We start from the raw sequence: 27,466 nt of genomic DNA on the forward strand, positions 1-27,466 counted from the left end.
GCTGAGCTGAAGGTACAGTGTCAGAACAGGACGAGGGTAAAGGATTATTTCCTCTGCTTAGGTATTCCAAGAGAAGGGACAGAAAATTGAATTTACTAGACCATTGAGAAACAAAATACTATTTCATGGGAGGTAAGGCTAGGGAAGTCAGCAAGGCATTGTAGATGTGTGAATTGTAGGACAAAACAAAAGGACAAACCTTTCAGAAGTAGCATTATACCTCCATCAAAGTAACTGGTAATTTACCAATTATTCATTACCTTTGGAGCACATAATCTGAAAAACAAAATTTTCCTGTTATTTGCTAGTTGGTTCATTGGCATAAGAAAAAAAATTACTGGTTTTGCTTCACTTGGCCTTTGTCATGCTTTGTATGACTTCACTGATCTTTGTTACACATCATTACAGGATGTGATTGTAGTGTTATGTGCATACAATGCGCTGGTTGAAATATATCAAAACATCTTACTGGGCTTATTTAATAATGCAAATCAGAACTCAAATCACGTACATTTGATTGTAATAGTCAGTCGGCATTCGTTTGGAATGTAAAGTACAAATTAATGTAAGTCATTTAGGCACGTTTTTAAAGTGGCTAACATAATTTGCGGAAAAAAAACATGCTAGCGTGAGTATTTGATTTAAAAGAAATATAATGTAATGATGACTAAGCCTGCACGGAAACGAACATAGGGCAAGTTCCTCAGTGATAAGCCCGCCCTTCTAACAGAAGGCACCTTTTCAACAGACCTGGGATTTCTTGGGAATTTAGTATTGGTTAACGTGATACAGGAAAGACTCATTCAAATTTCATCAATCGTGGAACGATCAACATCATTACATTAACATTTATTCAGCCAATATGTACTTGCACATGTAAGTTAATTTTAAAATGATATCTTCATTTAGATTCTGATTCTTAACTTTAAGTAAGAATCTTCCTGATAATGGTTTGTAAAAATTTCTTTTTGTTTCGATGAATAACGGAATGCGCTGCGATTTGTTTTCCGCTATGTTGAACCTTGTGGTTTGCCGTAGGAATGATCGGTGGATTGGTGTTAATACGTAGGTTGTAGTGTTTAGGAGGGCATCGCCCTATTGCCCGGAAGCGGCTTTGTGGGATTGTTGAACTACAACTCCCAGAAGGCCGCACGCGCGGTCGTTGTGCGACCCCTGGGCGGAGGTGGGAGGCTGAGACCTGGAACCGGCCGCATTTAAATTCTGATTCTTAAGTTTAAAAAAATCGCTCTGATAGTGGTTTGTACAAAGGCCTGACCTTTTTTAGTGTTTTGATGTATAACGGAGTGCGCTGCGATTTGCTTTCCGCTTTTTTGAACCTTGAGGTTTACCGTAGGAATGTTTGGTGGAGTAGTGAGCACGCGTAGGTTGTAGTTTTTTAGGATGGCATTGTCCTATTGCCTGAAGCGGTGGTGCGGGATTGTTAAACTACAACTCCCAGAAGGCCGCACGCGCGGTCGTTGTGCGACCCCCGGACGGAGGTGGAAGCTGAGGCCTGGAGCCGGCAGCAGTGGGATCGACCAGGGTTTTAATCAGTATTCTGAATTAGTTAATTAGTCACCATTAATATGGGGTTTGATTCGAATATATTAGTTTCCTGTTGGTGACACCGTAAGTGGTGGTTTATATGTTCTTAAATTTATGATCCTTATTACGCCATTGAATGGTGTCAGCTGTGTTCAGGTGGCAGTGTTGTGGTCTCTGACACACAAGGTTCTCGTTCAAATCCCAAACCCTGGGGGCTTGAGCAAAAAAAAATCAAAGCTGATACACCAATGCAGTGCTGGGGGAGCAGCGGGGATATTCGTGACACTCACGCCCTAAATCAACATTAATGTTTGGGAGAATGTTGTGTATCCTGTATTATATCAGTGACTGGCTGCACTTCAGAAGATGTTCATTAGTTCCATAGTGGTTTTAAGATTTTCAATGGTAATGGAAAGTACTCTTATCAATTGCAAGTCTTTCATTGCCGGCCTATCACATTAATCCAGTCTTGAAATGTTACAGCAGAGGATCAAATGATCTTTTGAAAAACTAAATGGAAGAGCAAGAATTTTTTTTTCGCACAAGCGTTGTTCTAGTTCTTGAGGGTCTTGCCCCCTGATCGCTGAGTAGTATCCTCAAGCGACATATATAAACAATTCTTTCAAATGGAAAGAGATGCTTCTCGCCCCTTTTTGGACTATGGTTAATTGCCGAATTGGTTTTACTAGAACCAGCTAACTACTATTCATAGAGTCAGACTAAGATAATGATTTTGGTTAGATCATATCTTTGATGTATTTTTCACTAATAAATGTAGCTTGATTTGAGTTTACTTTCCTAACATTTTGTCTTGGTAAATCTTATTCAGAGTTACATGGTCCTTCCAATAATGGAGGCTAATGAATTTGAAGTGGGATGATGGTATATTTTGATATGCGTTAGTAATTCAGAGGCCCAGGGAATGCTGGTTAAGTCTGGTTAAATGGCAGTTGGTGCATTTTAAATTAATTGAACAGATCTAGAAGTGAAAGCTAGCCTCAGTAAATGGTGACCATAAAATCATCCATTTGATTAGGTGCGTTAGACAATAAAAACTGGTTCCATGTCTGGTTTGGTCGTATGTGACTCCAGAGCTACAACTTTGCGGTTGACTTTTGACTGCTCTCTGAAATGGACTGGAGACAAAAAAAACTGCAGATGCTGCAATCCAAACAGGCCTGCCTGTCTACTCTGAAATGAACTAGCAAGCCACTCTGTATCAAGCACAAGGGAAAAGTCCAAACAGCACTGCAGGTATACCTGCACTAAATGGACTACAGCAGACCAGAAGGCCACCTGCCCTATTCCTTCCAAAGGGCAATTAAAGTTTGACAATAAATGGCAGTGATACCAATATCCCATGAAAGAATAAATGAAATAAATATTTACTATGACTTGTTTTTTTTTGTTTTAATTGATTTGTGTATATTGTCTTGTGGGTTTGATTCAGTAGCATCTGGAAGAACAGTTTCTGCTGCAGTTCTTGAAGAATGAATATCAACCGCTTCACACCTTTTGGGTACTCTGCTAGGCTGAATACACAGAATTTAAGAGGGTAGGAACTTGCTTAGTGTTAATATCCACATTAGTATAATCTTTAGAGTGGAAAGGCCTTACAAATTAGCATAAACGGTGGCACTTTATGGTGCCTGCCACTATGTTTTTCTTCCTCTTGCTAGTCATCTTAGAGTCATAGAGATGTACAGCATGGAAACAGACCCTTCATGGTCCAACCCGTCCATGCCAACCAGATATTCCAACCCAATCTAGTCCCACCTTCCAGCACCCAGCCCATATCCCTCTGAAATTGTTGAGCTAACGGGGTGCAGCTAACCCTGAGTGTTTCTGGGCAGTGAGTGACAGTAAACTAATGTGAGGCTGAGATATCATTGATACACTTTAGCTTAAGTGCTTAAAATCAAAGAGAATGGGAATCCCAGCTAATATTTCTTTCTCAATACAATTTTGGACAATGCAATTTTTCCTCCCATGCAGTTTGGTGTGGACAGCATACCAATCCTTTATTAAACTAATACACAGAAAAGGGTGAAATTACAAAAGTAAACTGATTATGCAATTAGAATGACTGGTTAATACAACATACATATTATGTGGTTTCCACTAATCCATATTTGTTTTTTTTTTGTTTATTTTATACTATAAGCAAGTGCTCCCTATTTAAACATAGATATGGAATGTAGAAATAAGAACAAAACAATGACTCAGCATGTCCGATAGCATTTGTGGATTGAGAACCTGTTAATATTTTGGCTGAATATTGCTTTACCAGTATGGTAGATTTTGATTATGTTCATCAATTTCAAGTTATATATTGGTATTATATAAATAATATACTAGTTGAAACATCTTTTAATCTCAGTTACATTTTAGCTGTGTCGACGTGATAAAAATACAGAATTTCCTACAGAATTTAACATCTATCTGGCCAGTTTAAACGACTAAATTAGTAGTCTGCCCTGCTAGTAACATGAGATCCTTGTCAAAATGAAAGTTAAATGGCCTGAGTTTAGTAGACTCTGCTAAACTGAGTTACATGATAGCTAAAAATAACTTGGATTTTGAGAAGTGTATTATACATCCCTGGGCATTTTTAAGGCTTTAACATTGTTAAAGAAAGCACTTGCATTTACACAGTCCTTTCTACAGCCTCAAAATATCCCACAGTACTTTGGGATCGATCAAGTACTCTTGAAATTAAGTCACTGTTTAGGGTGTAAGAAATGTAGTGACAGTCAGTTGCACACATCAAGATCTCACACACAGCAGTATGATAAACAGATTTTATTTTTAAGTTTTAATTGTTTAGAAGCACATGCTAAGATTGGATTAAAGCAAAGCCTCAGATTTGATCATGACTTGCAATATATTTTTCTTCAAATCAATTATTTTTGGTTGTGCAGTAAGCTCCACGCATATTGCGTTTTCATGTTTGCATGTTCACTCTGTAAACCTCTTACAAAGGTCATAAATGAGTTCTGTGAATAGCATAGGCATCAGAGTTCTTTCCTTTGAGGTATAGGCAGTATTGGGGTGGTAAATTTCATATCCTCCCATGTCTTAAATAAACACCAATTTAATTTAAGGAGTGTAGATAATCACCCAACACTTACATTGCGGTTTTCAAAAGGGATAAAAATTGACAAAATTTCATTTAAATTAGCTGCTTGGAGAAATGTCAAACCTGTAAAGATGTAGACAGATTTGCACTAACTTCTTATTTATGTTGAGCCTGCCACCAGCAGTAAGAAGAGGATTTTTAAAAGATTTTTGAGGAGAATTTATGGCACAAAAAGGGCAAGAAAACACTATTCTATCCATTAGTGTTGCCCCTATCTTTGCTACCATGCTCAGACGTCCACAATGCATGCTCCAGGAAAAGATAAGAATAATTTGTGGTACTTTTGGAAAGAAGTGAGGCATATCAATTCCAGTGCTGTAATGCAAACATACATTGGCAGCACCATATTTTAATTTGATTCCCTGCATATGGAGTTTTTTTTTGCAGTCCCCCATCCTTTCATAACTTTTATATTTTCTTTAATTACATCTTCAAGATCAATGTATGCCCTCTAATTTGATATTTCCTTCATTCCTGCACTGATTAAAGTATCAAGTTTTGAAGGTAAATTTAGAAATTAGATCTTCAAAATTGATTTATACTGCACACTACCCTACAAATTCTTATAATAATTAAATAGATTAACCATTAATACAATGATATAAAGGCCTCTGGATGTATTTAAACATTACAGTATTTATCTATTTGAAAGTTGACTAACTTTGTTATAACTTATTAATTTTAGAAGTATGATAAAATCCATTAATGTGTTTTAATAAGGTATTGCACCTAGTATAAGTTATGTTGTTTATTAGTTTTTCATGAAACATTAAGGGGGTAATTTGTGTTTTCCAGGCACCACATGCTTACTCATCATCTACAGAGCTTTGGCAGGAGTTGCATTGCCCGCTCAGAGATCCCGCATTGGTTCCATAGGACCTCGTTCTTTCCCTGTCCTCGGTGGCCATCCAATTTTGCTCCTGAAACTTTAAGCCTGCATGGTTTTGGAAATTACTTCCCATTCCACTGGAGACCACCTTTTCATTGGAGACCACTTTGTCATAGTAACCCACTGGTCACCTTTCACAGTGATTCATGGACAGGAGGCAGATCTTTACACCAAGGCTTGAGTTCTTACTCAATAAATCAATCACCTGGTTGTTCCATGGAGCTAGTTGACAGTCAACCTCAAACTAAACGAAGAAAGTATTCCCAACCAAATCAGGAAGAACGGAGCCCTACAGAATCAGAAAATGGAAGTCGTGCAACTTACAAAAATACTGGCTGTGTTACTTTTCCTGGAAATGAATTGGAAAATTCATATGTCTCCAACGTGATTGAAGATCAAGAAACTCAGTGCACAAAAGGTAATACTGTTTATAAAGTTTAATCCAGAGAATTAGATTTGATTTAAATTATGAAGGCAAGTAATAAATTATAGCATCTATAAAGGTAATCGTAATTCCATTTGAAGTATATTTGCCTGTTATAGCAAAAGAGTTTCATTGTCCCGTGGTCTACAATAGAAGCTGGTGTGACCAATTAAAATAACTTGGTAAGTTACTATCCCCTTTTTGGATTGGGGGTTTACTCTGCATATCAACACAGCAAGGATGCCAAATAATTATTTGTACATAACACACTTACTCAGAACACAAATAGAATCTTATACTCAATAAGATTTATACTCCAGTGACCACGTGTTTGGGGTTGCCTGGGCTTGTATGCAAGTCAGATTGAGGGAATGATCAGTTCCATTCCTCTGGTCTCCAAGTAGTGATCAGCCTATTTAATCCTGAGCCAGTGAGTTATCATATTGGACCATAATTCCTTATACCTGGCTCTGTGCTTTCCACAATACGATCATAGGTCAAACCTGTCTTCTTGAGACTTAGCAATCAGCCACTTACCAGATTGGCGTAGCGATTGGCTATACATCTATTGATCTTACATAACTAGTTCCCTGTTTTCAACCATCACGCTAACAAAACAATAATCTTATCTCTACCAACTTCTCAGTTTCAAAACAATCAGCCTGTATAGTGCACTCGTTACAAATTTAACAATAATTTTAATCATATCAAGTCAATAATGAATCTTGTCTAGAGCACTGTCTTGCAGGTGTTTGTCCATTCAGGTACTTTAACAATAGCACAATTACACCATGTTAATCGTGTTACAGGCTTGGAATCAAGATAGTCAGACCATGGGATTTAAAGATCACTTAAACTTTGATCACAGCAAACAAGCATCATGGGAATCATTACAAGTTAATGTGATCAGTTGAACTTGATATTCAAGATTTAACATGTTCTCTCCCCCATGCCTTAAAAAATGAAGCTCTCTTCATACTTTTATTTCTTTGTTTAAGTTGCATGTTATTTGTGTACATCACTTTCTCCTTCACGTGTCAAAACATGCACAGGGGCAATAGAAAAGGGGGGGAATCACTTACACAGGGCACAGATCTATTTCCAAAAACTCCACCTGATAGTTATTTTTTGATTTCGAGGGACACATTTTAGTTTTTGAGACTATTTTTTAAGTCTTATTAACTCCTTTATTAGGTGACACAGCCACATAATAATGTTACTTGCTGTCTATGTGTTGATGGTATGATGCATTTGAATTCTCAGAGAAGCAGAATTAGAAGAGTTCATCAATATCATCAATAATTATCAATCCTCCGTTAAGTGTGAAGCCATAGCATGCAGGAGGAAGGCATTGTTTTACTAGAGTTAAATTCATGCAGATATGTTAGCAACAAATTATTTTTGCAGAGTGACTGACATACACTTCTACACACAAAAAGCCATCACCGTAAACATTGCAGATTGGTGAAATCGCAGCAAATGCATTTCTATCATATGCTTAGATGGAGGAAATTTCTGCTCATTCATTATTGGATGTTGGACTAGCAGTGTGACAAATAGAAACATTGGGAGGTTCCAGGAGAGGTCGCAGTGAGTTGGAGTTGATTGTCATCTGTGGAGCCTGATGTTTATTCAGTCTATATCACCAGTTGGCAGCATGTGAATAAGAAAGCACGTTGCCCTGTGATAGATCATTCAGGGACTCCAAAAATAATGACAGAGAATTGAGAAGAGAAGCTTTTGCATGTTATTCTCTAGCTATAGTTTGAAAGATGAGAACAGAATCTAGCAAAGGCGGTTCCACCTAGCTGAACAATAGAGTTGGAGAATACTGTGGTTCACTGAATCACAAGGATAAGGCGGGATAGTTTACCATGGTCATAATTACAAATGTGTAATTTGTGCTTTGATAAAGACCATTTCAGTAACAAGGTCATTGCTAATGATTATTGATTATCATTAAAAGATTTCTTGTGCTTGAAGTGACAACATAACTTCCTGTGCAAGTTAATTTATATCTACCATACAGATGCAATAGCTTTCTAACAGTTGATGCATTCCAACCATGAGGCAGATAGTGCAATGAGAATATGTATAGGGTATAAACAGGCAGGGAAAGAGTTAAGTTCTGGGTTTTGTGAAACAAGATGTTCAGCTGAGCATGACTCAGGTCAGATAAGAATGGGGTGCTGGAGGCAAGGGTAATGGGTTAAAAAAGTGGAAAAGCATTCATTGTGTAGAGCCACTTAACAAGATGAGGGAGCATTCAGTCTGTCACATCAGTTAACAAGGTGAAAAGTATTCATTATGTGAAGCCAGTTATTCATTGTGTAACAACAGATGGCTTAATCTTTCGATTGATATTCGTTGATTGTAATGGTCACCCAATTAATATGTATGTTGCCTTATCTGGATGCTCCTCCCTGTAAAATGACTATGTACTTCATTGAGAAACTGCTGTTCCAGAGAAGACCGTAAACTCATGCCCCTGTGCACATGGGCGATCGTTCTCTCTTCCCTCAAGGGCCCGGAATAAAAATACAGGAGGTAAAACTATACTGTGTCTCTGAGCATTTTGCTTTGACTGGGGGGTGGCAGGGCGTGGAGGGGGAACGGGACAACAAAATGCTAATGGGAAAGATGCAGCAATTTAGATAGTGAGCTTTGATGTAGGCATTTAATCTTGCCTGAAGTTGCTGAACTATTTACACATAATTAACAGAATAGCACTAACCTCACCAGTAATTTCATCATTACCTGGCTTACTCTATCTGCCAATACATTTTTGAAGTAAATGTTTCTTGACTGCCATGATAACTATGAAGATTCATTCCTGTTAACAAATGTTTTTGTCCTCTTGGTTGTTGAGATTCAGTAATCTTACGAGTTTATAGTATTCAGATTCTGAGCAGAATCATTTTTTTTTCTTTTTCCCCCTGCTTCCCAATCTCAAACTATGAGAGAAAATCTGACTCACAAAACATGGTGACCCAGACCACACCTTTTCAGTTGGTATATTTATGGCAAGTGAACTTGTAGTGTCTTTCTGAAAACTCCCATCTTCAGGCTAAACAAAGTTGCACCCCAAAAATGTGCTTTTGCTTAATGTTTATAAAATTCTGGCAAGGTTGTGAGAGCACTTTTTCAACTAACTGACCAACGAGTCACCAAAATTATAGTTACAGATCTTTAATTGTGCAATTGCTACTGAAAAAACTTCTGTGAACAGTATTTGTAAGTGAAGACTAAGAAATCAGATTGAATAGCTGTCAAAGTTGATTTGGCTACCAGTCCCTAGATCAATTACTTTGGTGAGTTTTGAGAAGGTTTGTATCTCAGTTGAGGTTCTGGATGTAGGTTTGCTCACTGGGCTGGAAGGTTCATCTTCAGATGTTTCGTCACCATACTAGGTAACATCCTCAGTGAGCCTCTGGACTAAGCACTGTGGATGTTTCCTGCTTTCTGTTTACATGTTTGGGTTTGTTTGGGTTGGTGATGTCATTTCCTGTGCTGGTCATTTTGTGTTCTTTTTCTCAGGGAGTTGTAAATGGAGTCCAAGTCAATGTGTTTGTTGGTAGAGTTCTGGTTGGAAGGCCATTCTCTCTCACTAGTATCCTTACATACAGATAAGGAAGGACACCATTTTAACTGAGACAACACATCCATCCTAGGACAAGCCAAACAGAGACATGCACGTGAATTCCTGGAATCATGGCATTCCAACCGGAAGTCTATCAACAAACACATTGACTTGGATTCCATTTACCATCCCCTGAGAAAAAGAACAGGAAATTACATCACCATTGGAAATGGCATCACCAACTCAAAAAAACCCAGACATATAAATAGAAAGCAGGAACATCAGCAGTGCTTCGTCCAGAGGCTCACTGATGATGTTACCTAGTATGGTGACAAAATGTCTGAAAATGAACCTTCCAGCTCAGCGAGCAAACCTACATCCAGGTTACTTTGGTGTGGGTTATAGTGTCCATTTTGAATGTAGTTCAAAATAAATTTCGTTTCTTAAGGGGTTGGAGTACCTAAATGTATTGGGCTTCGTGACATAATGTGAGTAAAGGAACCCAAGTTGTTGTTTGGGTGGATATGTTTGCCCTCCTTTCCATTCTCTCTGCTGCTGCATGCCATTGGGTGCAACTGCTTCTGTAATAAGGATGCTGTGCTTTGCCAACTTTGCCTTTGAGGTCTTCAAAAATGTCTTATAACTATCAAAAGTACAAGTACCTTTGAAGGAAACCACAGTGTTCAGTTAAGTATAACAATACTATGCAGTTCAGTAATGCCACATATACTTAGCCGTTGCGTCTCCAATGCATGTACCATCACTTGCTGCAGTGTACTAACATGCCTGCATCTAATTTTGATTTTGAGCATTTTAATGTAATGTCAAGAAATATGGAAAAGGGCTTAGCTAAATGTTTGCGATTGTGTATGGCTCAGTTAACAAACATGTTGGTAACATGATGTGAGAGTCTTAACCTGCAACCTAGGTTGTCTATCTTTTTGGATTTCTATTTGGGTACCCCATGGTTAGTGGAGTGAATAGTGGGCCTCCATTATTGACTCAGGACCTGGGACTTTGCTTGTGATGTGATGATAGTCATTAATCTAGGTATGATTTACCAGGTTTATTTAGGAATGGCACTTGGTTTTCTGTGAGCAGTTCATACATCAATTGTTATGCCATTTGGGAAGGTACGTATAAGGAATCCCTCAGAACTTTTAAGTTGTACCTAGTTATACATTTAATGGAATGATGTTATGTGTGCGCTACAAGTGTCCAGAAAGGATGATATCAAGTCTTGGTGTTGCTTAGACATTTTATGCCTTTTAAATTTAGAGCTTTTAACAAAGTAATCCAACAATAGTTCACAATGCACAATGCAAATAAACGCCAGATAGGGTTTGGACATTTTAAGAACTATGATTGAAAAGAGAGATTTTGTAATGGCTTTAAAGACAGACTGTGATGTGAATGCATTCCAAGAACAGGACCAGTTCTTCTGAAGGCTACAGTGTTAGGTTCTTTTCTCAAGGTTTCACACACGAGATGCAATTCCCACACACCAACTTATGCAAACAGTTAAAAGTTATTAAAGCTTGTACAGGCTAGATGACCTCTTTGACCCTCTTTGCAGGCATGCAAACTCGAGTCAAAGAGAGACCCCGAACAAAGAACACATCCTTTTATACAGGTCAGTTGGCAATGCTTTCAGATACTCTGGCCACTCCCCCATAGTCACATGCCACTCAAAACAACTCCCAGCCACTCCCTCACAGTCACACATTACCCCAAGTACATTGGTTGGATGAGATCATTTTTGGAGATAATGTAAATATAAATGCCCTTATCTTGGAAAATCATTATGCAGATGATTTCCTGACTCTGTTTCCCCAAGACAATGCAGGCACGACACAACTAGCTTTGGGGGATGGCTATGAAGGCATTTCTGAATGGAAGGCACTGAATGATAGTTTAATTTGATAATAGTAAGGGAGTAGTGGCAAATTTCTGTCTAAATTGAATGGGAGTCATCCACATTCCTGCATGAATGTCATCCCCACACACTTTCAGAATGTTCAGTCAGTGCAGTTTAACCCTTTGATATTACATTAATGCCCAGAGAGATATTACAAGTTAATCTTTTAACATAACATTCCACCCTTTTGTCATTCCATGATAACCATCTCGATGACACTACCAGCTTTCATAAGACTCTGACAGCCAGTATTTAAGCAAGTTATTGATATACAACATGCAATCTTTATAACAACAAAAATTACTCACCCATGCAGTAAATAGAACTTGCAGAATCCTCCCACGTGGAAAAAAAGTTCACCAGTAAAGTTCTTAATCCACAGTCCATAGTGACCAGTCCGCCCCCTTCGAGTCGAGTGGCAATGAGCCAGTTATCCAAAACTTTCTTCAGTAAAGTCCACCCTGAAAACAAAATTCAGTCTATCTTTGCCCACCACTCCTTAATTCTTGGTAAAGGGCAGTTAAATGGTGAACAAAACTAATGGACTTCCATCATTGCAGAGATGCTTCACATGGAGGATACTTCAGATGGACTGTGAAATGCAGCAGCTGCAACTGCAGCAACAGCCTGGGTGAATGCATCATTCTTTCGCTGCGTCTGCTCCCACTCTGCTGTTAAGTGTAACAAAGCCAACTGGCTGTTGTGATGTTAGCTTCATCAGTGAACCGTCATATTCCTTAAATGATTGAAAGACAAGGTAAAGCTCATGTGCTTTAATGTCCATAGGAAGGCCACTGACAAAAAGCGTACAGACCGCCTCTTCACCATCGTTAGTTTCTTCACTTTTCATGCTCATGATGGTGGAGCTGATTGGATCAGGTTGTGGAGGGGAGGGTGGTAGTCTGAAGGTGTGCTTTACCAGTGAATGGAGAAACTCTAGAGACGATGTTAGCTACTGAAAGTATCTTTGCATTTCCTCTCTCATTCCTTCCTTTCCAAGGTGGTTATCAGTGTGATAACAGTCACACATTTAACTACACTCAATTATGTCTGCCTATTCCAACATTCTCAGTTGTCTTGAAGTTTGTTACTCGTTCACTATTTATGACATTATCAAGTTTTATACAATCCATAGACTTCTAAATTTTACTGCTTAAACAATTCAGTCATTTATAAACAACAGTCAATGATCCTAAAATCAAGCTTTCGGATATCCCATTCAGGTTATTCAAATTTTTTTTCTTTTTAACAAATTAATACTTGGCTAATGTGAAAGCTGTCAGGAAAAGTAGTTCAATAAGCTAGAATAGCAAGAAAACAACAAAATGTTTCCTGTGCTTAAGCCATTTAAGAGGCAGTTTCAGTTCAGTTTTAAATCTCAACTATTCATGGGAAACAAGTGCAGAATATATTAAGATATGTTCTCCAAATAAAACTTTCCAAATAAAATAGTCAGAATTACAGTGGCAACTCTAGTAGAGATTAATATTCTTTGAATTTACAATATGAAGGGGGCCAATGAAGTCTTAACAATAATAGAAAGAACTTAAACAGCTCAGCTTAAGTTCTAATATTCTCTAAAATCTTAGCAAAACATCAAAATTAAAATGCCGTCTTCTTTTTGTGAACATTCTGCATTTTAAAAATAAGCAAAGATAATTTAATACAATAATCTCATCTGGCTAAGGCATGACCACTGACACAATTGTTTTTTAAACAGGCATTCTAGAATTTCAGACAAATCAGGGGCTCAAAGACCTCAATCAATTTATTTTAAGGTTTCAAGTTTGATCATTTAAAAAGGACATAATATTGTACAATTTTATTTAAAAACAAAATCTGCCCTGTTATATAGCCCACATGACACACTGAATTGAGATTCTGATTCAAACAAGGCTAAACAGTCAATTAAAAGGATTTTCTAAACCAGGATTTTAACAAACCAAAATATTTAAATATCAAACACTTCCAGTATGCCATAATTTATATTGAAACTTCCTTTTTTCAACCCAAGTGCTAGTACAACCTTAATTTCAGTGTTTCTCTTTTTTTTCCATTCTCTCAATGAAATTACACTTTTATAAAAAGAGAAATCCCTTGCAGTTGACCACATGGCACCGCAGTCCAAGCTCTCTTCCCCCCCAGAACAAAGACACATCGAGTTGAGTCCACAGCTCAGAAACTGAGACTCTCACAACAAAAGCCTGGACAAAGCTTCCCGTCAGTTAACGCACTTCATTGTCAGGATCCGAGCAGACCGGCTCCACTTTCTCCCACATTTGCCAGTGACACATGCTGTCCTAACAGTACTTCTCAGGGGAGGTATGGGGGATAAAGGCAATAACTCTAAGAAAGGGGGTGTGTGGAGAATAAAGGCGATAACTTCAAGACGTACCAGATTCTAACAATTTTTATTCCTGCTCTGGAGCCTCAAACCTCATGTTTGTAGAGGACTTTAAACTCCTTTTTTCCCTTGAGGACTTAATCCCTTTCTCACTTTACTTTTCATGGGGACTCGAACCCCATTTTTAGTCTTTATGTCAGGAGACTCTAACCCCAATCACAACCCAGGTTTGTGCAAAGCAACTTTGTGTGCAAGCGTGTGAGTGACCTCAAAGATTCCGTCACTACCAAGTCCCAGCAGACGAGGGGTCGATTGAGTATTAAATTTAGAGAGAGAGATCAAGGTGAAGCTTATCTTGTGGGCGCATCCATCTTACGCAACCAATACTCCGATGAACGATTATTCAATCTACCTGGAAGCTCCGTGTATGTTGGAATCCCACCACTGCCACCATATGTTAGGTTCTTTTCCCGAGGTTTCACACACGAGATGCAATTTGCACACACCAACTTCTGCAAACAGTTAAAAATTTATTAAAGCCTGAACACGCTGTGTGACCCTTTAACCCTCTTTGCAGGCATGCAAAGTCGAGTCAAAGAGAGATCCTGAACAAAGAAAACACATCACCTTTATACAAATCAGTTGGCAATGCTTACAGATACTCTGGCCACTCCCTCACAGTCACATGTTGCCCCAAGTACATTGGTAAAATGAGATCATCCTTGGAGATAACGCAAATATAAATGCCCTAATCTTGGGGAATTGTTATGCAGACGATTTCCTGACTCAGTGATCCCCCAAGACAATGCAGGTGTGACATACCTAGCTTTGGGGATGGCTATGATGGCATTTCTGAATGGAAGGCACTGAATGATAATAGTAGGGGAGTAGTGGCAAATGTCTGTCTAAATGGAGTGGGAGTCATCCACATTGCTGCATGAATGTTGTCCCCGCACACTTTCAGAATGTTCAGTCAGTGTAGTTTTAACCCTTTAATATTACATTCATGTCCAGAGAGAGATATTCCCATTTAATCTTTTAACATTACAGCAATACCCACCAACAGGATCAAGAGATGGAGGAGGACTTAATGACTTAAATATTGGAATCAAATCGATTAAATATTTGAACGTTGTAGAGATGGAGGAGTGTAAGGAGTTCAGGTTTCATAAAGGCCATTGAGGGCATTTTGAGTTTTTTTTTAAAATGAGGACCTGGATTTTTGTTGAGTTGGGTCAACTTCAGAGACTTTTACAAACGGTGGATAGGACGGATTCTGAGATTCCCATCTTCATTTCAATTTCGGATGTGGGATAAGAATTTGGATGCGCCCACAAACTGGCTGCTTCCATTGCAGGGATAAGCACCTTGGGCATTATATGCACTCCCACAATTTTATTGGACACTAGGCAGTTTCTATAGGATATGATGTTCATGACCTGTGAACCAATTCTGGATTCAGAAACCTATTAATAAGTAAGAGTAAAACGTCTTACACTACCCCTTGAAATGCTGTATGTCTTCTTACATACTCGTGTGCCACCCCCACCCCTAGCCGCAGCCCAATGCTCCATGCCCATTCAATTAGTATGCTTTATTTACTGAAAGGTAGCCATATAACAATAGTGACAAGTGTTTAAAATACCTAGTGAAATGAAAAGTGTCTGGAGTTGCGCTATTGCTCTTACAATCCTATAAAACCAGACACAGCTATTCACAGTATCAGTAACAGAAGCTTTACTCTTTCTCATACTGCTTATTTTTGTCCAAATAAGCCCACATATTGAAACATTATATCTAAGGAAGAAAAATTTACTTTCACTGCATGAAGATGTCAGTCATCAAAGCTAACGCTGTCATTTTAAATTGTGCAAATAGACCGTTGCTGAGCTGATTATGCTAGTGGTTCTTGGAACTCTGCCAAGCATTCACGACAAGGCTATTTGGCAACTGCATTAATAAAAACAGATGGCCAGATATCTCGTTCGTGATGTGGCCTCATAATTTTCAAAAGAATTACTCCTTTTTTGAAATGGTTAATTACTTTCAAAGAATTCAACAAGACTTAACTTTGAGAATCAGTAACGTGTATGACATTTTTACCTTGACCTTCACCACTACCTCTCTTGGGTCCTCCGTTATTTGTGGATTATCATGCTGCTTATTTGATATTCAGCACTGGATGAGCAAAAAATGAAAGTATCATAAAGAATGAAGCTACTGTTTTTGGCCCCACTGCAAACCTTGTTCCTTGGATACCAACTCAATTTCTCTCCCTGGCAACAATCTGAGATTGTTTGTTCACAATTTTGGTTTTGTATTTGACCCCAAAATGACATTGCAATCACAGGTTTGCATCATTATTACGGCACCTATTTCCCCCTCCATAACATTGTATAATTTTGCTTCTGTCTTATCTCACCTGCTTGTGAAACCATCAATATATATTATTCCAAAACACCCAAGGTTTGTCTCCCACATTCTATCCTGTATAAACTTAAGTTTATTCAAATTCTGCTGTCTTTGTAATAATTCAGACTAGGATCCATTCACCAGTGATCCCATTGCTCACTTTTTAAAAACATTTGATCATGAAACAATATTGTTACTGGCTAGGGCAGCACTAACTGCCATCCCCTAATTGCAATAGCGAAAGTGAAAGTGAGCTGCTTTCTTGAACTACTGCAGTTCTTAGGATGTAAGGTTCTTAGTCCTGTTAGGTAGGGAGTGCGAGTAATTTGGTCTAGTGACAGTGAAAGGACAGTAATTTAATTCAAAATCATGTCAAGCAGTGTCTTGATTTTTATAAGTTTCACTCTTGTTTCCAAATATCTCCATATCTCTTCCGTACCACTATATTTTTCAGCTCCAGTGACCACTGAGGTATCTGTTCTTAGCTAATTCTAGCCTCTTAGACATCCAGGAATTGAACCTTTCCACTATTTGTGGCAATCCCCTTCAGTTTCCTCAGCACAAAGCTTTTGGAATTCCCTACCTTAAACTGCTCCATCTCTTCACCTTCCTTCCTTCTTCAAATTACTCTTCACAATTTATGCTTTGATCAAGCTTTTTGACATCTGATGCCTCCTCATGTAGCTCAGTGTTATATTTTGCTTTATGATATTCCGATGAATTGTCTTGGCATTTTATTATGTTAAAGTTCAGTGTAACTATGTTATCAGTTATGTGATAATATGATAGTAAACTAACTGTGCCAAGTTATTTCCTTATTTAAGCTGCTGTGGTTCATCCAAACTTAAGCTCCAGGGACTAGAATTCAATGAGATTAATGTTAGTTTATTAGGTTTTATATTTACAAGACTTTTTCATTATTTCTCCAGCAATTGCCTTTTTCATCCAAGAGTAGATCTGTTCTCAGGTTAAGAGATGTGTGCATAATGCCCAAGGTGGGTGCATGTTTCTCCTTTCTCTCTCTGTGGGAAATGAGAAGTTGTTGGCTTCCCCTATTTATTGCAATGTGCCTGAAACCACAGTGATATATATTCTTTAAGAATTCATCACTACAAATTGAAGTGTTCTCAACTATGCCGATTAAGGTATCATGTAATAACTAGGATCGCAATGAAACATTGGCATATAACATTGTTGTCTAATTCTAATATAAAATTCTGTGATTTCGTTTTTCTCAATTGTAATCTCTTTCCAGTAGGGGCAGTGCATAGGAAATGGGAGGATTTTACTTCATTATACAAGAGCGACCAAGGTACTAGTGAATCAAAAGAAGCTTCGAATGGAAAACAGAAGGAAGGTTTTGATTTTTCAGTGATGTCGTACAATATTCTGGCACAGGATTTGTTGGAAGACAATAGTCATTTGTATAAACATTGCAGTCAGTCCTTGTTGCAATGGGGATTCCGATTTCCCAACATCCTTAAGGAACTGAAACAGTTGGATGCAGATGTAAGTAGTTCAATTAAATGCATTCCTATACATCTTCCTAAAGGCTTAATGTATGTGAATTTCATGGTGATGTACCATACAAACCAGAAAATTCCTAAAGCTGATGTCTGCTCAGTCAACAGGAAGGAGGGAAAGCTAATTTGCCTCCATTTCCCAAACCTAAACAAGATTCTTGCTCATTTCTGATCACTCATCCAGACTGAAAAGGTGCAAAAATGTAGCTACAGGTAAGGACAGGGTTGATTGGGCTTTTGAGTACCCCCAGATGATGCAGGAAATTGGAATTTACATTAAAAATAAAAGTTACTCAAGTAGGCAAAGGACACCTGTGAACTTGCCTGTATATCCAAATAAAAGTAACAGATTAAAGGAGACAACAAATAAAGAAAGGAAAAATGGTTGTGAGTAGGATATGTAGACAGAGACACTTGCAGATGTTCTGTAGAGTGCACTGCACTATTGACTGAGAAAGTATTATTTTAACTAACATGCTCAGACATATTCTACACACCGCTGAAACAAGTGGAACTTGAACCTGGCCCTTAGAGCCTGAATATAATAAAACACTGAATTCTGGTTGCTGAAAATGTGAAACAAAAGCAGAAATAGTTTGATAAGCTCAGTAGTCTTATAGTGCCTGTGGAGAACAAACAGAAATAGCGTTAAAATGTCCAGTGACCGTTCTTCAAGACTGGCCTGAAGGCAGAAACACTACCACTGCTCTACAAGAGCCCTGACTGGTAGAATTATGCCCCTTCACATTTATTGACTTCTTATTCTTAAACGTGAATATTTATTTAGGGAAGAGGAGCAGGTGTTATTTGTGCCAGTGTTATAACTTGATTTGGAAACTGTTTAATGAGGACAGAAACATGGGAATCGAGTCCAAGACTAGATCAGGATCATATGGTCTGTTCATCCCTTTTTTTAAATATTATTATCATTTTTCACAAACGGAAAGCAAATGCTTAAAATATTGGGTGAAATGTGTATCTTGCAACAAAAAACAGAAATTGCCAAAGAAACTCAGCAAGTCTGGCAAAATCTGTGGAGAGAAAGCAAAGTTAACATTTTGAGTCCAATGACCCTGAAGATCACTACACCACAAGAACCCTGGCTGGCAGTCTTATCCCCATTCATATTCATTCTGTTCCTATTCTTAAACTTCAATTTTCCTTAAGAGAAGGAGAGCAGATGTAAATCGAGCTGTTACTTGTGCCAGTTGTATAGAGTGTTCTCAGTTCTGAAGAAGGGTCAGTAGACCGAAACGTTAACTCTGCTTTCTCTCCACAGTTGTTGCCAGACCTGTTAATTTTCTCCAGCAATTTGTCTTTTGTTTCAGATCTACTCTTTGTTTTATTTTTGTGTAATTTGCAAATTGTTTTCTAGGTGCAAGATGCATGCCAGTTTAAAAGTGAGAGGAGCAAACAGATAAATGGATCAATACTTTAAAAGTTAAAGGTTTAATTGTTCAATGCCTTGTATTTGCACACATAAAAGCAACAAATCAAGTATTAGAAGTGTGTAACAAATCTTTCAGTATCGCAGCTTATGTAACGTCAAATGGATATGTCAATATTTTGTTTACAGATGCTTTTATCAGAAATGGAAACTAAATAAATTCGATCCTTTTTTATGAAGACCATAACAGAATGGGGAGCTCATGTATGCCAACTAAGAACTATAGAATGATACATTACGAAATGAGGCTAATTGATTGTCATATCTGCACTAATGCTTTGAAAGAGCTATTCAGTTAGTCCACTTCCCTGCTCTTTTTCCGTACAATTTTTTCAGCTTTAAATGTTGAACCAATTAACTTTTACAATGTATTGTTGAATCTGTTTTTACCATCCTTTCAGGCAGTGCAGTCCAATTCATAAAATCTTTCCTTTTATCTTCTTGTTGTTTGTGGTCTTTTTGCCTGTTATCTTACACCTGTGCCCTCTGGCTGTTGATCCTTCTACCACGGGAAACAGTTTCAACTTATTTACTGTTTTCAAACTCTTTCCTAATTTCAAACAGCTGTATCAAGTCTTAACCTTCTTCTAGGACTTCTTCACGTAATTGAAATCATCCATCCCTTGTACCAAAGTTGTATGTCTCTTGCACTCCTTTTCTAAGACTTGATGTCATTTCTGAATTGTGATGCCCAGAATTTGATACACTGAGGGGCATTTGAATATGGTAATATGCTACAGTAAGACTGAATGCAAAGGGGGCTTGCATCAGATTGTAATGCATCTATCAGTGGGTTTTTAACCAGCCACTGAATTTGCATTCGATTTCCAGATTTCCCAAAGGACACTTGGTGGATTGGAGCAGTTGGGGAGCAAAGGGATTGTCATTGTGGAGTCACAACATGCAGGTCTTTGCCTCACTGTACTGATTTGTCTTTAGATCTAATGCCTATGGGAGGGAAAAAATAACCCTGCTAATGAAATCATAAAGATGTACCTGGAGACTGATAGGAAAAATGCAATTTTACGCATAGCCTATGACTTACCCTCCTCTTAATATCACTTCTCTTCCTGGTAGTCCTGCTAATCAGATGTTCACCATTTGTCCATTCAGTGTGTGCCATTACCTTCTCTTGTAATTTCCTTGTTCCCTCCTTTCAGATAAAGAGAGCACAGAACAAACTAGATAGAGAATCAGTATTGTTTCTCCAGTAATCTCGATATTTCTGTAGGCGAGAAGAAGCCTGAAATTAGCAGTTTTGACAGGCAGGCCAGGAGCTGGCATTCAGAGATGGCGACCTCCCAACTAGTTGATGATAAAATTAAGTAATGGCTACATGGCATACAAAGTTCACCTATGATCACTCTTATGAAATACATTCTTTCACATATTTAACAAAAGAAATTGCTGGAGAAACTGGCAGTGTATGCGGGGAGAAAACAGTCTCAATGTTTCAAGTCTGGTGACTTTTCAGAAGAACAGATCTTGTCAAAGTTCCTGAAGTGCAGCTTCAACATACCAACTGTTGGTGCACATCTTGTCATATTGAACTCCTGCTTGTGTTGCAGTGGAAACTGTGACTTTGACCAGTTTGACATGCCAAAAAATTCTAATCAAAGCCCTGAGCCATTGGTGTTGGAATCATCCATGCTTCTTGACAGTGATTCCATGCTTTCTAATAAACATGCGCCAAAAATCTGTGTATATCCTTTCAGTATTCTCCAGTATGCCATCTTTTCACCGATTTCATCTGTGACGGAACATCTACAGATCCTGCCTCTAAGCTACCCGCTAGATTACATACAGTGTCAGTTAAGAGTGAATGACAGGATTTCTTCATTCTCAACTTTCTTTCACTCTCCTAATTTCTACTCCTGCACGATTACCTGGTCAGCTTACGATTCTTATGTATCTGAAAGGAGAAAGGCTTAAAGGCAGCATTTTGATGAGGCAGTTAGGTTGTGACAAAAGCAGATTATCACAATTGCAGCTATTAAATTAGATTAAGTGTGGGTTCCCAGGGGACCTGGGTTGAATGGGACTTCTCTAGTTCCATTTCAGCTGTTCACAGTCCTAGCTGGAAATCAACAACTTTCCAAACCCAGTGTGAATGAAAATCATTGGCATGAGCTCTGACAAATATACCCCTTCGTACCCAAAAGCTGCATTTGTTAAATCTCTGTGACTTTCTGAGAATATTCATGGATGAAGTAGTTATCACCAGAATCTGATCTCTGTTGGAATGCAGTTTCCAAGATAGGAGGAAGTACCCTGAGCTCGAGTACCAACTGACTAGCAACTTCACATCCACGTATATTTCACACAATGCTGGTCACTGATTCTGAACAGAGAGGCCTTGCGAAAACTATTCAAGGCAGTAGTCAGGTCACTGCTGGAAAACTGTGAACAGATTTAGTTCCCTTATCGATGGAAAGATATACTGGCATTGCAGGCAGTCCAGAGACGTTTCACTGGGCTGATCCCACATATGAAGAACTATCTTCTGAGGATAAGGTTATAAGGTTGAGCCTGTACTCACTAGAGTTTAAAAGAATGGAGGCAACCTTATTGAAACATTCCGGATTCTTGGAGAACTTAACAGGGTAGCTGCAGAAAGATTGTTTCCTCCTGTGGACGAGTCTATCTAGGACCAGGGACGTAATCTCAGGATATGGGGTTTAAGACAGAGATGAGGAGGAATTTCTTCTCCCAGAGTGTGGTGAATCTGTGGGATTCTTTAATGCAGAATATTGGGTGTCTAGTTCATTAAGTATATTCAAGGCTGAGATGGACTTAATCAGTAAAGGTTATAAGGAAAAGGCAGGAAAGCAGATTTGAGGATTGTCCAATCAGCCATTACCTTACTGAATGGTAGAGCTGAGTTGATGGGGCTGAAAGGTTTACTTTTGCTTCTTTGGCTTATGATTTTATTTGACATTAATTGTGGCATTATTGCTTAGATTCCTTATGAACGCTATAAACCATATTTATACTGGTTAGTTCTTGTTTGCAAGCAGCCAGGTGCAATATGTTTTTTACGGTTTAAAAAGCTCTGAGAAAGTGAACAGACACAGGGCAAGTGCGTCATGGCCACTCCCTGGGAATTTGCACACTTGTGTAAACATGTTTTTGTGGTTGCATCCCAGCTGAAAAATCTTGAACTGCAAGCCCTTATACTTAATGAACACACCTGAATAATCTGAAATATCCTGATTATCACAACCAGGCAGAAAAGAAGACCAGACTACCGACTCACTTGACTGGCATTGTCACTTTTAGTTTATAGAATTGCCAACCCTGGCAAACATAGCAATTGTCACGTGTGTAATGCATTTGTAAGCAGCTGACTGTGAAATCAAACAATTCCTGGAAGAAACTTTAAAGAAACTGAGGATTGTATCACTTTACCAGCCTCTGGGAAAGTATGGCCACCAGTTTCACTTGGCAGCACATCTTCGTTCAGTCAGTTACAGATCTCTGCCAAGAACCTTTTGTTGAGCCCTGAGCTTCCTGAGAAACTGATGATCAGACATGTCCAGGAAGCTTAAGCTCTGCCTGTACCCGTATGCCTATATCTCTCTGATTATCATATGACCATAAGACATAGGAGTGGAAGTAAGGCCATTTGGCCCATCGAGTCCACTCCGCCATTTAATCATGGCTGATGGGCATTTCAACTCCACTAACCCACATTCTACCCGATTGACCCCCTCTAATTTTAAGGCTGTGCCCACGGGTCCTAGTCTCCCCGCCTAACGGAAACAATTTCTTAGCGTCCACCCTTTCCAAGCCATGTATTATCTTGTAAGTTTCTATTAGATCTCCCCATCATCTCCTACTGTTGCGACTAGTCCCCAGGCGAGGTTCCCAATTTGTTGTAGTTCTAGATGAGGTACCTCTAACTGTTTATGACTTGATTGAGAAGGGGTCATCTGGCTCCTCTTGATCATCCACCTGTGCCCTTGCTTGGTTGCAACAAGTTAATTTTTTAAAAAGATCCTTTTTCTGATGGATACCTATCTTCCAGACCCAAATGAATTTCTTAAAATAAGCAAAGTACTGCAAATGTTGAAGATCTGAAACGAAAAGAGAAAGTGCCGGAGAAACTCAACATTCCGGCAGTAGAGAAACTGTTAACACTTTGAGTCGAGCATGAATCATATCGGATTCAAATCATTAACTTTCTTTCTCCATCGATATTGCCAGATCTGCTGAGTTTCTCTAGTGCTTTTTTTTCATTCCAAATGATCTTAAGCTTTAAAAGGAGCAAATCTAATTAGCTTTATTGTATTAACAAAAAAATGAGTTTAAGTACCAAACACAAAACTAAAAAGTAATGCAGCACATATATGCATATTAGAAATACAAATCAGTCTGAGAATTTATTCGTTAAGAGCAGATAGTTAAACATCTGGTCCTTCGATTGCCTGTCATTTAGTGTCAATATTGGTAGTTAAACAGTCAGTTTTGAGGTTCGTGGCTTTGTAGGTTGATTGAAAATTTTTTTGCCCTGATTCTTTTTGACAGTAGCTTACTGTCAGCACTGAGTGAGAGAGAGTCTTTTCTCTTTCTTTACCATCAGCGCAGGAGTTGGCTGTTTTCAGTGTTATAACCTCAAAGCACATTAGTCCTCACATTGGGACCTCACACTGTCAGGTCACTAATGCATCCAGATTAATGTTGCTGTTGGTTTTTAACCCTAGTTCGGAAGGCCAAAACATGCGCACTCTGCAAGAGTGGCTTTCTGCTGAAAAGAGAGGGATGGATAATCAGCCTACTTGTTCTGTCACCCTGTTCGTTTCCCTCTCTGGTTTAAGTGTTTATAGCAGTCTACAGATGCCATTCTTTCCCAGATGCTGCTAAAGTGAAACCATCTTCAACTTCACATTCCTTACAGAGACATTCCATGGGTCACAAACAAAACTTTACCAGACAGCAGTTGAACTTACATGTGCAGATTTTTTTTTGGCTGTAGCAGACTTTGTTTGCAATACAAATTTTGGATTTAAAAGTAACAATGTCTGTCGTGCTTTGGGATTTTGATGTATCATTATGACGCTGTAAAACAGCATCTTTAGGGAGAATACTGCTGCTGCTAGTGGTGCAACCAGTGTAAGTCTCTCTGGTGCTGCTTTTGCTGGCCATCAGGGTACTCCTCTGAAACCCAAACTAAAACAGCAAGTATAAACAGCATCCATGCTAGCTTGGAATGTCACAGATACAGAATGGAAACCAAACCCACCAAATGGTAAAAGTCACCATCAAACCATTAGAAAAGTAGAGAAAGTAAGTCTTAGAGCAAGTACTACGCACAAAAGATTTTTGTGCAATGAAGCAAGGAAGCAGTTGAGAGGTATTGAGACTAATGGGAATATTTCCTTGTGGTTTCTTAAGCACCTCAAATAAGTTCAGTTGTCTTGTTTCCACAAGTGAATTATAAGAAACCTTAGAAACTAGTTATAGATTAAAGTCCCATTGAAAAATGATCTGTTAACATATTGAACTTGTTAACCTGCCTCTTCAAGATGCTGTGGTTTATCTTTCAAAACCCAATATGTTGTAGTTAAATGCAGAAATAAATGCTAATCTCACTCTTAAAACCAGCTCCTCAAGCATTCAGGCTAAATGACTGACAAAACAATTACAACAAACTGGATACTATATCCAGATACCAAAAGATTTAAACCTCAGTTCTAAAATGGCCAACGTTTCAGGGAGGATGAACAAAACAATTCAGTCATCCTGTGGCATTCTCCTTGAATCCCACACTTACCCCATCACACTCACTTAACCAAGCATACACACACGCACACACTCACATGCACACTCAATCACCTACATGCACACACATATAAGCCTATGGGGTGAATTTGTTTTTGCAGAATTACATTTTATTTTGCTCAAAAACTGCATGAAGCCATGTAAAACTCTGTAAAACTATATAGAGGGTTTGTCAGTCTCTCATAGCATTGGGACACAGATAGACTCAAGCTAAGCTATCTTGAGAATGTAATTTAAAAGGAGTTCTGGGATTTACATATCAAAGAACAGAAACCAGCATATCCCATTATAAAAGATGACAGTTTTAATCTGAGATTGTTTACTGTATCATATCTCCATATACACTGGATGCCTTTGGCTATAAATTCTGTGAGTGTGATCTTATCCTCCACAACCGCCTGATGAAGGAGCTGCGCTCAGAAAGCTAGTGCTTCCAAATAAACCTGTTAGACTATAGCGTGGTGTTGTGTGATTTTTAACTTTCTAGTCATCATGCATTTATAACAGTAGGTGGCTCTGTTTACCCACAAGCTTTAGTGTCTTTTCATTTGCTCCACCCCTACACAAGCCATTAATCCTCTTTCAGGATGTATCATTCAACAATTTTCTGCAATAAGCTGCATTTGCTACTTAACTTCTGTACCTATCTAATCTGTGCCTACTTGTAGTCTGTCTATCATTAAAACTTTATAGCAGCAAAAGCAATTTATCATTGCTCAGTAAGATCAATTCACTTCATCCCATTTATCTGCTCATAAACCATTGCAGCAATAATAACTTCATTTTGTATAGCACTCTTTAGTTCTGTTACAGAAAGCCACTGGAACACGATAGCATTGGAGCTAATCTTTACTCAGTTTTAGATTTATTTACAGAATGAAAGATTACTATCATATACATGGACGGGTTGGACTGAAAGGTCTGTTTCCGTGCTGTACATCTCTATGACTCTATGACCTCCTAATTTGGCCACATTGCAGTTTCAATAAGTATTACTTTTTATATGTGAAACTAAAATGAATGCCCTACATCTACATGTGATTAACAGAGATATCCCTTGATATCTCTCCAAACTGGGACAGGAAGTTGGTGTCATTGACTCCGTTGATGTGCACCTGGAACCAGAAATTGACACCCATTCTGATCTTAGGCTCATGCAGTTTGTGTGCCAGATTAGAGGGCAGGGATTGGATTGGAGGGATTAGAGAATTGGAGGAACATTGAGTTGTGGGATGGTTTTAATACTGCAGGTCCTCACAAATATAAGGGTGAAGCCATAGAAGCCTGTGATTATTAAAGGGCTGGGTGTTTCCCTCCTGTAATCTCTAACTCTCGTCTGACTATTGTAATTCTTTCTCTCTAATGTTTCTAACCTCACGCTCTGAGACAAAACTGCTGAAGAGGGAAGCAGACAATTAGTGAGAGACTGGAAGGCTGGGGTCTAAGTGGCTGCATGTGGATAAGATGCAGATAGGGATGGAGTGCCTGGTGAGCAGCAGTATTTCTCTGTTACATATTCTATGTTAATCTAAACTATAAGGTTGCTTGTCTAACTTCATTCATGGATGCACTGCATTTTTTTTTTAATAATTGTTTTTGAGATCCGAATGATGCTGGTTCAGCCACCATTTATTTTCCATCCCTAATTGCCTTGGTGAAGGTGGTAATAAGCTGCCATCTTGAACTGCTGCTGTCATTGGGATGTAAAGACACCCGCAGTGCTGTTAGGAAGAGCATTACAAGATTTTGTCCCAACAAAAATGAAGGAATGTTGTTTAGAGTTTCATGTCAGGATGATTAAGAGACTCCTATGTAAGTACATGAATAGGAATATGCCAGGAACAGGCAGGTGGGACTAATTTAATTTGTGTTTATGTTTGACATGGACTGGTTGGACCAAAGGGTCTGTTCCTGTGCTGTATGCCTCTGACTCTATGTGTACCTTGGTGGGTCAACTTGCAGATGATCATGTTCCCATGTACCTATCTACCCTTGTCCTTCTAGTTGTTATAAGTTGTGGGTTTGAAAGGTGATGTGAAAGGAACCTTGGTGAGTTACTGCAGTGCTTTTTATAGTTGTACTGCATGTACCGCTGCCACCAGGCTGTGGCGTCAAAGGTTGTGGTACTAATTAAGTGGGTTGCCTTTTCCTGGATAGTGTCAAGTTTCTTGAGAATTGTTGGAGCTGCACCCAACCAGGCAAATGGAGAGTATTCCATTACATTCCTAATTTGTGCTTTGTAAACAGTATCAGGCATTGGGAAGGCAGAATGTGAGTTACCCACCACAGAATTTCTAGCCTCCAACCTTATCTTGTAGCCACACCGTTTATGGGGCTGGTCTATGCTAGGCGCTAGGGAATGGTAACCCCCAGGATATGCTTAATGGGTGATTTGATTATGGTAATGCCATTGTATATCAAGGGGCAATGGTTAGATTCTCATTGTTGAAGATGGCCATTGTGT

The 27,466-nt window shown here is 38.7% G+C and overlaps 1 protein-coding gene across 6 annotated transcripts in view; it reads left to right on the forward strand.

The window, feature by feature from the left end:
• Nucleotides 1-728: 728 nt before the first annotated feature.
• angel2 (angel homolog 2 (Drosophila)) overlaps nucleotides 729-27,466 on the forward strand; it is a 49,651-nt gene continuing 22,913 nt past the window's right edge. The window contains exons 1-4 of one of the 6 annotated variants that reach the window (XM_043695849.2): nucleotides 833-876; nucleotides 2,996-3,100; nucleotides 5,480-5,991; nucleotides 17,507-17,760. In XM_043695849.2, the coding sequence (XP_043551784.2) occupies nucleotides 3,036-3,100; nucleotides 5,480-5,991; nucleotides 17,507-17,760 (831 nt within the window). In that variant the 5' untranslated portion in view covers nucleotides 833-876; nucleotides 2,996-3,035. Of the gene's footprint in view, nucleotides 877-1,237; nucleotides 1,258-1,481; nucleotides 1,630-2,995; nucleotides 3,101-5,479; nucleotides 5,992-17,506; nucleotides 17,761-27,466 lie in introns of those variants that run through there. The other 5 variants (XM_087991339.1, XM_043695847.2, XM_043695848.2 and 2 more) reach the window with 5 other exon arrangements.

Source organism: Chiloscyllium plagiosum, unplaced genomic scaffold (genome assembly GCF_037043375.1).
Source record: "Chiloscyllium plagiosum isolate Xiang-an unplaced genomic scaffold, Cpla_swu_hap1 HiC_scaffold_10, whole genome shotgun sequence".
Taxonomy (NCBI): Eukaryota; Metazoa; Chordata; class Chondrichthyes; order Orectolobiformes; family Hemiscylliidae; genus Chiloscyllium; species Chiloscyllium plagiosum.